This window comes from Anopheles funestus, chromosome 2RL (genome assembly GCF_943734845.2).
Source record: "Anopheles funestus chromosome 2RL, idAnoFuneDA-416_04, whole genome shotgun sequence".
NCBI lineage: Eukaryota > Metazoa > Arthropoda > Insecta > Diptera > Culicidae > Anopheles > Anopheles funestus.
This window is the reverse complement of record NC_064598.1, coordinates 54,649,219-54,661,807: the sequence shown is the minus strand read 5'-3', so window position 1 is coordinate 54,661,807 and position 12,589 is coordinate 54,649,219. Positions and strand designations below refer to the sequence as shown.

Sequence of the window (12,589 nt, the reverse complement as noted above, 5' to 3'; positions counted from 1 at the left end):
CCCTGGCCTAATAGCAGAGAATTATTGTTGTTGTTGCTTGCATTGGCCGCTAGGAGGGGTGTAGGTTGCAACAAGCCCCCGGAACCATTGTTCATAGATGTATAAAGGGCCGCTAGAATGAGAGTGAAATAATCATCGAAAACGATATAATTAGTAGGACAATTGACGGTAGTAATGAGAAAAAATAATCTACTTTCAAAACTGCATATATATATACAACGGCGCCATTGAATTCTTTCTCATTCTCACCTTCATATAAGTAATGTAAAGTTAATGTGGCGTAGAAAACGAAGAAGAAAAAAACACAGATGCGTATATAACATAACCGTTACATTGCTTCCACAATGTCCTCGGACAAAGGTCATATATGCGAAGAGTATTTTGGCCATGCTGGAACCACCTAGGGAGAATCAATCGTTCGTGCGAAGTCGGGGGAGAAGGTACCCTGACCTGCGTTCACTTTGCCTCGCTCATCCAAGGACCACTGTTGGGAACTTTACAAAAAGGACACAATCGCCTTTTCTTCGCCCAGCAGGAAATGCATGTTGAAACACGGTTTCTAACAGTTTGCCTTTCATCCTGTTGCCTGCAGAATGGCAAGATTACAGCAACTGGACACAAGCGTGACATGAGATTGTGGTTGGGGTGGAGTATAAAAATGAATATATCGACACATTACGTCGCAAATCGGGACGGATTGCTGGACGTGAAAGTACGATTCAGCAGCAGTATTCAAATTGTGAAGTGCTACTTTTCAAGCTCATCGATTTCATATTTTCAGAAGATCTCCTTAAGCTTAGTCGAAATGTGCCACAGTTTTCGATCAGCGCTAGCAACGAGCAGCTGTGGTATTCCGCTGTGCTGTGTACTTCTACTGACCATATCCTTCACCGTACCAGCAATCGCCCAGCACAACCAGGCCGATGAGACGTGTGAAACGCTTCCATCGGAGATTCATCTCATAAAAGGTAAACGAAAAGTTGTGAACAAATAGCCACGATTGAATTTATACGCTGTTTTCTGTTAGAGGAATATGACGAGCTGGGGCGACTCTATCGTACTTGTAACGGAGACGTTACGGTTAACAAATGTGAAGGAAAGTGCAACAGCCAGGTCCAGCCGTCGGTGATCACGGCGACGGGCTTTTTGAAAGAGTGCTACTGCTGCCGGGAATCGTTTTTGCGCGAGCGACAACTTCAGCTAACGCACTGTTACGATCCGGATGGCGTGCGGATGACGGATCACGAGTCTGCCACGATGGAAATTCGCCTAAAGGAACCGGTCGATTGCAAATGTTTCAAGTGTGGTGAAATGGTTCGCTAATTGTAATGCGCAAAGTGCCCGCAAGCCAACATTCTTAAAGCATTCCCAGGAATCTGCCCTTCAGATCAGCGTTCTAAAGTAAAGCATACCACCACGAACTGTAACTGGAAGCCAGTAGTATACAGAGTAAAATAAAAATAAAGCAATGAAAATGTTACCACTTCGCACCACTACTCGGCCATTTCAGCATTAGACGAGCGAGAATTTGCATGCACAACTCGTGATTTACCCGTGATAAGATTTTTTCGGTATCTGCTGATTCGAGAACACGAGATAAGTTTGCTTTTAATGCTTATCTGACGACGTTCGCTTGTCGTCTTAAGACTGGGTCTTATTATTTCACCATATGTTACATATTCGTATTAATAACTCATTTCGTTTCTTTCGCACCTTTACCGCTAATGTTTCGCATTCGCACCTGCTAGTAAACTTATTCCTTTTCATTTATCAGTGCACTGTAGCACATGGCAAGCAGATGTTGCGCTAACTGACGGCATTCTTCATTCGTTTCACCCTTGCGAATAACATCAGCTTGTGTGCACTCTTCGAGCCAGCTTTTAAGCTCTAACAATTCGTCATAGAATTGCAGTTGTAGCAGTTCTGGTCGTATCGCTAAAAAGATGGCCGCTAGCAATTGCATCACGGATAGTCGTACTTTTGGTTCCTCGCTGTAGCGCAGAAGTTTCGCAAGCGTAAACAATTCCATTGCCATCCGCCCGGCAATGGGACAGTTTTCGGCGCACACCATTAGTACCGAAAGCGCTTGCAAGAAACTGACCAGCAGTAAATTTTCGACATCGTACGGGAACTTTAGACCAGCCGTGAAGATAAACTTGTTGCCTCCGAATCCACGGAGCAGTGGAAAGAAAAACCATCCAGCCACTTCGCTGTACCGATTAATGGTGCCCTTTTCCTCTGTTTCGCGGATCTTAGTAAAAGCCGACCGAAAGCGTCTTGTTTTACGCTCGATTCGCACACGTACTATACGTTCCGCTTCCTCACGACGCGTTCTATGTTCCGCTTCATCGCGAAACATCAGAAGAAGTTGATTTTTACTGTTCCCCGTCTTGCCGGCTGGTGTTTGTGCGATCGCATTGCTTTCCATTCGCCGTTTTGTAGACTCGTTTGTTTTACAGCTGTTGGAGAGTACTTTAGCCACTTCGGTCATCACGTCCAGCATTAAGATGCGACGATTCACCGTGTAAAGGCTCACCTCGGCATGAAACTGTTGGCAGAGGAAGGTGGCACATTCTTTCGGAAATGCGATACATATTTCGACCAAGGCGTTAAACATTCGATCACCGAACGTTGGCATGTGAGTTTTCTCTTGGAGCGTAAGGAAAATTTGTAACAAATCAAGTGCAAGTTTTGCATCATTGTTGGGCAGCTGCTGGGCAATAAGTTCAGGGGCAATATCAACCGCCAGCTCGAACTGTTCTGGGGTTTTAGTGGCGTCCGTTTCCACGAGTGCATCGCGCAAATCTAACAAATATTTTGGACGAAACCGTTCATGCTCGACCTTGGTGTCGTTTGACATATCATAGACTGGGAGTTCATCGTCATCGGAATCCAGTTGTTCGTCATCGTCTTCATCGTCACTATCGGCGGATGCCAGTACTTTTACACTGTTGGCTTCTAATGGCATTGGAATGGTGGGTTTTTGTTTCCCTTCTTCACTTGGTATGTCTATATTTTCCTTTGTATTATAATGATCCAGCTCTTTAACAGCTAATACTATGATTTCTTCGTCCATTTCTCGTTCCTTTCGTTCTCTATCTAACGAAATTTTCCGCTGTACGATGGTCTTTAAGTTTTCAATTAAGGCAAGCGTATCTCCATCAAATCCTTCATAATCAAAGCGTAACCGATTTTCAGCACCTTTCTCACTGGTAGAGTTGCGTTGTTCGCGCTTTTCATCAATCATACCCATAATAATCTCAGTCGTTATCATACCGACGCAACGCACCTGCTTAATCGGTGATTCCAAATGGGCCTTTAAGCCGTCGAATAACATTCTTCGATATGTGTCACTGCAGTTGGTCGACCATATCGCATCAATCTCAATTGACGTGGTCATCGCTAGCAATAACAGCTTCGTTACGTAGAGGTGCTGATCAAAACTTGTCCGTTGAATTGATGCGCGACTTGACCACACCACTAGCAGTTGTTGAGTTAATCGTTGGAGAGCAAATTCATTGCAATATTCTGTTTCGTTATTCGAGATCTCTACCTTCGGAACACGCGTTAACAGGTGGATCAGTTCATAAATAATCGTTTCATTGTTGGGATAATAGTTGTACAGTGGAAGCTTTTGCAGCAATACGTAAGACCAGCCGGTAGGTATAGATTGTTTGAAAATTGTAGAGAGATCAATGCGTTCGGTGAGCGCAATATAAGATATGATTTCGATCGCCGTCGGCGTTAAGCCAGCAAATATGTTTTTAATAAAATTAGCCATTTTCGGTAATCTTGAGATTCCGTCTACGAGAAGGTACAGTGTAGCTCGTAATGCTGGAGAGCGGCGATCCTGATGAAAGTCGATAATGAGTTTGTTGAAGAGCGTAGCTAAATAAGCGTCTTGCAACAACGGTTTCGTGCGTGTTTGTTCATGCTCAAAATAAATAACTGCATCATTTAAGGTGACGATAGTACGAATGAACTGGCGGAACATTGTTTTGCTGTACGTTACGGGCAACAAGTTTTCTGGCGCTTTGGCTTTAAGTACGTTGGCCACCTTATTAGGAATGGCGGACAAGAGCTGCAAAAGCTGGTTGTGGTCACCAAAGCTTCCATCGGTACGCAATACTGATAGCTGGATGAAGGCTGCAGGTAAAACAGAATCGTCCTCAATTAGGCGAGATAATAGCTCCAATGCTATGTCACACGATGAACCCTGTAAGACCGATCGCTGAGTAAGGGCATTGATCGCTTCATACGGGAAAAGAGCGCTTGCGTCAAGTGTAACGAGCCGATACAGCAAGGACAGTTGCAGATGTCCCATTAATGGGATTAATTCCTCCAGCAAACTCGGATATGCGATTGCCGCAAATCGATCCCATTCTTTCGATCCATACAGAGCATCTGACGGTTGTACCGGTCCCGGGAGACATTCGAGTAGCAGACCAAGATTTTCGTTCACCATTTCACGCTCGTTGTTTCGGTTAATTGTACGGTCATCTTGTCCATCCTGTTGCTGCAGGGGCAGTTTACGAATAGTCTCTAGAAGATCGTTATATCGACGCACAACACACGATTGAGCACCCGTTGACATGATGCTGTTGTTGCCGGATGCTGAAAGGGGAGAAGGTAAAACAGTGGTTGCACCAAGATATTACCCAAATATCTATCACCATCCTCCTTCGCTACCGTCCATGAATGGTTGCACCACGCGGTAAAGGTAGCACATAGAAGGAGGTGAGGTCAAAGACACATAGGCGTAAAAGGCAACGAAAAGATTCTTCATGGCAAGCAGATAAGAAGTTGCACTAATAAACCATACGAGTATATCGGTAATGGACAGGGTGGAAGCAATAGTATGATACGGTCGTTGTTTTACGTTTTATCTTCAATTCTCAACCAAGGGGATACTTCGAAAAACAGTCTACGAATCTCCCACTTGTTTCGATTCTAAAGCCGTTTGTATCAACAACTTGGACGGGCAATTGTAAACGATCCAAAGCGAGAAATCAATTGTAAAAAAATTGCCATACATACCATTCGTGTTACTGCCAAGCGAGAGGCCACTTAGATCCGAAAGAATATCCATTTGAGCACCACCATTGCTTGATGCAGTATTAGCTCCAACACTTAGACCAAACAAGAGATCTGCGTTCGGTTCCACTTTTGGTGCTACCGCCGCCGGCTGTACAGGATCCGTTCCGAAGGCTGCGAAATCTGCAAAATCATCTCCCTTCGCTACCGTCGCCGCCGATTTGACCGTATTGGCACCGAAAGCCGATTCAAAATCTCCAAAATCTTCGGCAGCTCTTGGATTGAAATCATCCTCATCCACAAGGGCACCACCGGCGGAAGTAGATTTCGTAGGACAAGTCTTGAAAAGATCATCTAGAGCATCTTGTTGCTTGCTGCTCGCAACAGGTCCAGTGCCAACTATATCTTCGGCATGCGTATTGCGATGAGTTGGAGAATTTATCCCGAACTGGTCAACACTCGCTGAAGATGTGGCTGTCGCCGTTGCAGCCGTCTTAGCAAATCCACTAGCAGCTCCGAGATCGATTTTCTTTGTCGTTTTCTGTGCGCCTCTTAGCGTACTTGCTGTCGACGAGCTACCGGTAGGTTTGATGTTCAAGTTTATTTTTCGTTCGCTGCCACCGGTCGCTCCACCACCTCCGAAAGCCGTCGTGGAGCCGGTAGACAAACTGGACGACTGACGTGTGGCAGGACTTTTCGACGGTTCCCGATCTTGGTACCGGTTTGATGAACGATCCTGTGGTCCGTTCGATTCATCGTCGGAATCTTCTCTTTCACCTTCATACTGATAATCGTATTCGTGGTGGTCCCTTGATTCATTATCTGAAGAAAAAAAAATTATGAACAAATGTTTATACACAAAATACGCTAAATACACAAAGACTATATCGTACATCGATCCTCGCTTCGTCGATCGTAGCTATCCCGATATCCGCCATAGTCCATTGCGCCTCCACCGCCACCACCACTGCTACCTCCGTACCGCATCCCCATCGCTTCTGAGCTCATGCCGATGTACTTGTCCTTATTCTTTTTCGCCTTTTTGCGTTCCTCTCGTAATCGATCATCGTCCTGAATAAAGTCAATCAACTCTCGCACTTTGTGCCGAACGTTAATACCCTGATCCTTGCCATTTTCATCCACAAAGGTATAGTTTTCTAGCGATCGTAGATCGTAGATGTGCTCCCGCGACGAGGTAACGACACGTTCCGATCCATTGCGTACCAGGTAGTTCAGCAACAGCAGACTTTTGTACGTTCGCCGCCAATTTGTTTTGTTGTCTTGCAGCATTCGCTTCCATAGCATCGACATTACTTCGGGAAAATGCTCGTATGTAAAGGTAGCATGGGCGAGTTCTTGCATCAGTGGTCCCGTGGGACCCCACGGTTCATCATTTGTTGCTTCGCGTACCTTGCCCTCAATTTCTGTATAGTTCATCACAACATTTGTGCTGCAAGCGAGAAGAGAGAATAAAAAAAGAAAACAGTGTTAGTGAATTACACTTTTACAACTTCAGGTTTTGTTATGTTCAACTTTGTTGCATTACTCATCATTTTCTAAAATAATATATTCATATGTTGCAGACAGCAGATTATGTGACGTTTTTGTACCTGTGATATTCGGGCGAAAGTGTGCCAATTGATTTTTAAGAATGACTGAATTCGTTCCATAATCAGAAATTTGGCCCATTTGCAAGGGGTACCACCTAAAATTTGCAATACTTTTACTCATTCTATGACCCTGGCTGTGCGCGACAAAGGCGTGTAAATTTTAATTTGTTTTCTGCTTCTCGTGATCTGCTGACCTTCACCGGTACACTAAAGCGTAAGCCCCCTTTTTTGGGAGCGCGACTATGACGATCACCTTGAACGAAAAAGCGCTACTATACATCGTTGATGCTAAAACAACGGATGATCCAAATTATAGCATGTACTCGACTTATTTAATAATTTGAATTTAAAAAATTTCTACATTTCATTTCGAACAAACATTTTGAATGAAATTTGTAATCCCAGTATTACATGCCATATCTGCTACATAAACTCACGAATGGCGCACGCCTGCACACCGAAGCATGATGATGGTTCGATGTATTTAATAATTTAATACCACCTTGTGTGCTACCTCACAACGGTTAGCTTCGTATGAGCGGGTAGTTTGGTTTGGTTTCCCTTTAAAAATACAAACGTGCGGCATACTTTTACGTTGCTTCCGCTCAACGGTACATTTGGGAGCTTAAAATATTGATATTTTTCGTAATGCTTACAGCAACACGAAAGACGGTTCGATCTCCCAAAAAAAAGTGTCAGAAGCATGAACAATTGCTTACCTTCGTATTACTATCATACTATATTACTATCATATAAACATAATTAATATTAATACACAATTTTTAATTAAAGGTATTGGAGATTTACTAAAATTAGTTCTTCTTTAAGTGTACTTCGCTATCAAATTGTAGATATTATTGTGTTGTATCGTTCATCATTCTTATCGCTTTGTTTAGATGTGGCGGATCCACTGAATCAATTCGCAAAAAATTCATGCTGGGCGGCTTCTTTTGCGCAAATTAATTCCCATATCCCATGGGATATCCCATGGGTTGGCCAAATCAATTAATGGAAACATATCAATCCTTTTTTTCTCCGTTTCTTCATTACATAGCCTTAACAAAAATATATACATGACACATACAGCAGACCTTTGCGGCATGCGTTAAACGCAACGTATCCAAGGTAAGGAGGAATTAAAAATCCTTCAGTCGAATTATCAACCACCTGATGGTGTCGCGCTGTCTTCAAATGATAGTGAAACGCGTATTAAAAAGGTTGCCTCGGATACGTGTTAGATGTCGTGCGGGCCACAGTTACCATGTTGCGCACATTAATTATTTTCTTGTTGCGGCGTAATGCAAACACCATAAACATTTCTGCCCTATCACAGTCAACTCCTAGCCCAGGTGAATTACAGTCGATTGTTAGGATCGAAGGTAGTCTTATCGCGTTTGGAGGGTGTATTGTGTCTTTGGGCTGTAGTTGTGCACACGGTAAAGTCCGTTCAGTTCAAGTTGGGCAAAAGGAAATCGCATTCAACTATACTTACACTTTATCGGCGAGTTCTCGCACTTTCCACATACTGATAAATTTATCCATGGCAATGCTGCTTTCCTATGTTCCTATGTGGTGTAATTTGGCTTTCACTGCTCAGCAGATGGATCTGTATGTTGTGTGGTGAGCGTTTCCAACTGGAGTTTCTTTTCCGGAGTTTATTTAAAAAATCACAATATTGAAACGATCGCTCTTCGGTTGGGTTAAAGAGCAAATCACAATACCTGTCACGAAACAATGCACACATACAAACACATACACACACACTTTGGCAGACAGACACTTTCAACAAATTGCCTGGAACAAATTCTGCCGCACCGTATTGCAGGAATGTGAGAAATACGGCTACTAGCTATTCTATCCGTAAGATACCACTAACGATGATTAACGAAATAAGTCTCGCCACACGCAATTGCTACAGCTGGCCTTCGAAATCCCGTCACACGTAACCAACGGCACAGAACGGACAATTCCACGTCGTCCAGATGCGTTTCATTCACGGGTGCGGTGGACTGTCGATCGGCGCAAGGAAATGGAACAGTAACACACGAGCTTCACATTCACTCCCAATTATTAATCGGCAATTGTAATTGCTGTATGAGCGGCACAGTGCCACTGGCAAATTGTTAGCAAACACAAAAAAGCAATAGAAATCGGAGTTTCTCTCGCCTTTGACGAAATAACACTTCTTTACTTTTTTTTTGTTAATTCTGACAACATGACAAAATCAAGATTTGACATTCAAGAAAATTTTTCTATGATTATTTCTGTCATGCAAATCAATCAATTAAAACAGCCGTTACATAAAATTAAATGAAGGATACATTTAAAAAATTAATCTGCGATAGTTTCAATATACTCAAGTCACGCAATTTAGTTTATACAAGCATTGTGAATTTATACAGACATTCGATTAGGATTGTATCGTCTTTTTCTTAACCATTATTGCTGATTACGACGGTATCTCTATGGGTAAATTCGTTTCAAATACAGGAACTAAATAATGCAAAGAACTAAAACTAAATAATAAAGAACTACTATTTACCATCTTGCCAGAAAAAAATCATGTCATGACAATCATCATTTTATTCGACTGTAGTTATCAAAAACATATTTTTCTAGGTTATTCAGTTCTAAATATAACTCCATCGTGGAACACCGCGTAACGTAAGCTGCTTCCCGTAGAAGGAATTGAAAACTGGCTGGAAAAGTGCTGAAATAACGCTGCTCGAAGTCATCGTGCGAAATGTTCGTCGTGTTTGTGTTGTTCACCCAGTAGTAATAATTCGGTAGTGCGATTGGAAGCGTTTTACAGCAACGCTGCTCATCTGGTAAAATTTCTTCTACGGCAGGATTGTTTTTAAAAGGATACACTTCATCTTTTAGTTCTTTTATCCACGACAGGTCCGTGTCTTTGGCTACAATTGCAAAATCTGCCGCTCGGAGGTTCGATTCTAATTCATCCAATATATTTCGGCAAATTGTATTTCGTAGCATATCCCCATGGCTAAGATGATTTTTATCGGTTTTTGAGTTGATGTAATCCAAAATGTTACTTTCGGCGTTGTCATCTTCGCAACTGCTCGATTCACTGTCATCCATATGGAGAACATGGGCGAACTTATTTGCATTTAAATATCGCACTACGTTCGCAAAATGTGTTTTGTGCGAAACCATCTGGATTTGCTTGACTGTTGGTTTAACTGTTTTCGTCACCAACCTAACTTTTTGGTTCTCCAAAATATGTTTTTTCAGAGGCATCGGATTGACGAATGGTGCTACCGTTCGTTTGCTGTGATCTGTTAGCATGTACTCCGGAATGTACACGTGTTGCCGCTCATTATCGTTCATGTTCAGTATTTCTGCAAAATACGAGCGTTGTGGTTCCAAACTATGATCGAATTGAATATGCTTTCTCGATTGTCCACTGTACTTGTTTGAATGTTTGTCTGTTGCTGATGCTATAATAGTGTGTAAACTATGAAATATTCTTTCTTTTGCCAGAGTATGCCCTGTTCCAATCAGACCAGCTTTATAACCGGTCATATTATCATCATCTGGAATGGCACAAGACTGAAAATAGCTTAGAAAAAGATCGCTATCAATCGGCCGGTTAACTATCCACTGGGTGCGGTAGTGACTTGTTGGGTAATGCAATTGTTCCAGTATGATGCGCCGCATAGTCACGTATCGTTGCCACTCATGCCATACGAACAGTTTAGACAATTTGCTTGAAGCTAAAATACTTTCGTTGAGCTTCTCTGTGCTGCAATCTAGTTTGGTTTCGATCACTCCATCCAAACCAAACAGCAGCTTCATGATGAACAATATGTACTTCATGGCGTGTAGTTCGTACTTTGGAAAGTAGGTATATCCAACCGTTTGCTTAATGGCTGGCGAAATTGAGATCACTTTGGCAATGTAGGGCGCTAGATCGAGTGGCAGCGCCATTTCACTTAAAAATCTACAGCAAATCGGTAATAGATCTGGATGGATTGGTACTATTCCGAGGTCTGTAGCCATCAGTGACACTAACATTCTGCATTCGTAAAATGTTTGGCCCATCGCCAGATGTGCTATTGTATCAGAATAGCAAGCTGGATCTATTTCTTCCGGTAAAAACTGTTGTAAATTCTGAAACGGTAGGTGTCCTTCTTCCCACCATCGTAAGAGATCCGATATTTGTATTGTGCTGCTTACTTGATTCAGTGCAAGGTATAGAATGGCGAATAAAACGGATTTTCGATGAACGTATGACCAGTCGTCTACGTTAGTGTTACATTTTTTACCGTAATAGGGAAAGGAATGGCATGTCGCTTCCGGGGGTGCTTGTTGCTCATGCCATTCTATGTGCTCCTCATCAAGTTTTAATTCCTCTTGCAATCGCTTACGCGCTCGACTGTTGAATTGAAAACGCAACGGAATGCGAGCCGGACTAGGATCGTTCATGGATTCCAAGTCCGATTTTTGACTTTGTGAAAATGCATTTTGTTCTGCGGTTAACATATCTTGCGTTTGCTTTCGCCTTCGCCTCGACGTCATTTCAGCTGGTTCCTTGGCTTTGCTTTTGGGTCGCTTCCGAAAATCTCGGTTAAATAATAGTTTCAAATCCCTGAAATAAAGGACACATTTTTTAGAGTGCTTTTTATTCTTTTTTTACCCATTGGTCGTAACGAACCATTTATGAGTTTGCATTGACAAACGCGGCCGCTTGTGTTGTGTATTGCGGAAGAACGCTATTTCGGCAAAATTCAGATAGGCACACCAAATTTGTAAAACTGTCGTTTTTAGCTCTTCTGGAGCGCCCAATTCAATCAATCGTTCCGTGAGGCCGTGAAGAAAGTAATTCATTTGTTCCCAGCTAGTTATCTGGATTCCCGCCACAACTTCTGTCCGTATGAACGTGTGACCGCCAACATCTATCTCGTCATCCACAATTTCACGTTTATTAAGGAGCTTTGTTCCGCATTCAGTACAGTAATAAAAACCATCTTCTAGAATAAAATCTTCCAGACCACACACTTCACATCTATCGGTTGCGGTAGCCATTTCAAAACACACTATTGAAAAGCATTATATTTACACTATAGTTCGTAAAAAGGCAGGATACAAATCTTTGAATCAGAATGGTGTGCCATAGCAAATGCGTACAAACAATAACAAACACACTTTCGATTTGGCTCACGTTCTTCAAACGTCTGACGTCAGATTTGAGAGGGAAAAATGACAGAAGTAGTTGAACAGTGGTTGCTCCCACGAATCTAACAACCAGCTTTTTATTTTATTTTTTCTGATTTCTCCTAAATATCGTATATACAACGAATTTGTAAACCAATATACCATCTGTATATATGACCAAGTGCTTATGTGGTACAAAGGCTTCAAAGGCTTCGAATGGATTGTACAAGATCAAGCTAAAGTTAAAGATTTCTTTTGTTAACACTTAAATAGAATATAAAGTAATACCAAAAATAAAATCCACTATTTCGCTTAAAAATTATCCACTAATCATACATTACACACTAGTGTTAATAATTAAAAGTAAATCATTATTGTATTATCAGTGTAATATGCTTATCCGGCAGGCGACGTATCCGTATGAGCACGCATAGTCAACGTTCCAATGTGTGTAATACCTAGAAGTTTTATTTGTATAATTTATATTTGCTTTTCTTTTCACATAACACCGTCCCAATGGAATTGCAATAAGCTTTAGAAAGTGCGGATATTTTGTAAAAATAATAGTTCGAAAGAGGCAAACGTTTATAAACTCAACTGAAACCAACAAATAGAACCAACTGTAATCTAATCGGAGTTAAGCTGAGTGTTCAATTTTGAACAAAACCATTTCGCCGGTTGAACAAAAATGATTATTTTTATTTTTTTATATTTAATGAAAAATGATTATATGAGAAAAGTTATTTTTCATTACAATTTGTTTAGTTTGA

The 12,589-nt window shown here is 41.8% G+C and overlaps 3 protein-coding genes across 4 annotated transcripts; 1 reads left to right on the top strand and 2 right to left on the bottom strand.

The window, feature by feature from the left end:
- The first annotated feature begins 648 nt into the window (after positions 1 to 648).
- LOC125761104 (partner of bursicon) lies at positions 649 to 1,490 on the top strand. 2 transcript variants are annotated; one of them, XM_049421942.1, is made up of 3 exons: positions 649 to 712; positions 782 to 968; positions 1,028 to 1,490. In XM_049421942.1, exons 1-3 carry the CDS (start codon positions 659 to 661, stop codon positions 1,321 to 1,323), a joined length of 537 nt encoding a protein of 178 aa, XP_049277899.1. In that variant the 5' UTR covers positions 649 to 658; the 3' UTR covers positions 1,324 to 1,490. The 2 variants fall into 2 exon arrangements, with proteins under 2 accessions (XP_049277899.1, XP_049277900.1); XM_049421943.1 differs by having other exon boundaries at positions 696 to 712; positions 785 to 968.
- A 40-nt stretch (positions 1,491 to 1,530) lies between these two features.
- On the bottom strand, positions 1,531 to 8,859 carry LOC125761083 (uncharacterized). Its single transcript, XM_049421903.1, has 4 exons — positions 8,137 to 8,859; positions 5,928 to 6,484; positions 5,038 to 5,856; positions 1,531 to 4,614 (listed from the first exon to the last, which is right to left on the bottom strand). The coding sequence occupies exons 1-4, from the start codon at positions 8,184 to 8,186 to the stop codon at positions 1,754 to 1,756; spliced, it is 4,287 nt and encodes a 1,428-aa protein (XP_049277860.1). The 5' UTR covers positions 8,187 to 8,859; the 3' UTR covers positions 1,531 to 1,753.
- A 313-nt stretch (positions 8,860 to 9,172) lies between these two features.
- On the bottom strand, positions 9,173 to 11,826 carry LOC125761085 (TATA box-binding protein-associated factor RNA polymerase I subunit B). Its single transcript, XM_049421905.1, has 2 exons — positions 11,320 to 11,826; positions 9,173 to 11,253 (listed from the first exon to the last, which is right to left on the bottom strand). Exons 1-2 carry the CDS (start codon positions 11,688 to 11,690, stop codon positions 9,222 to 9,224), a joined length of 2,403 nt encoding a protein of 800 aa, XP_049277862.1. The 5' UTR covers positions 11,691 to 11,826; the 3' UTR covers positions 9,173 to 9,221.
- Between the last annotated feature and the right edge of the window lie 763 nt (positions 11,827 to 12,589).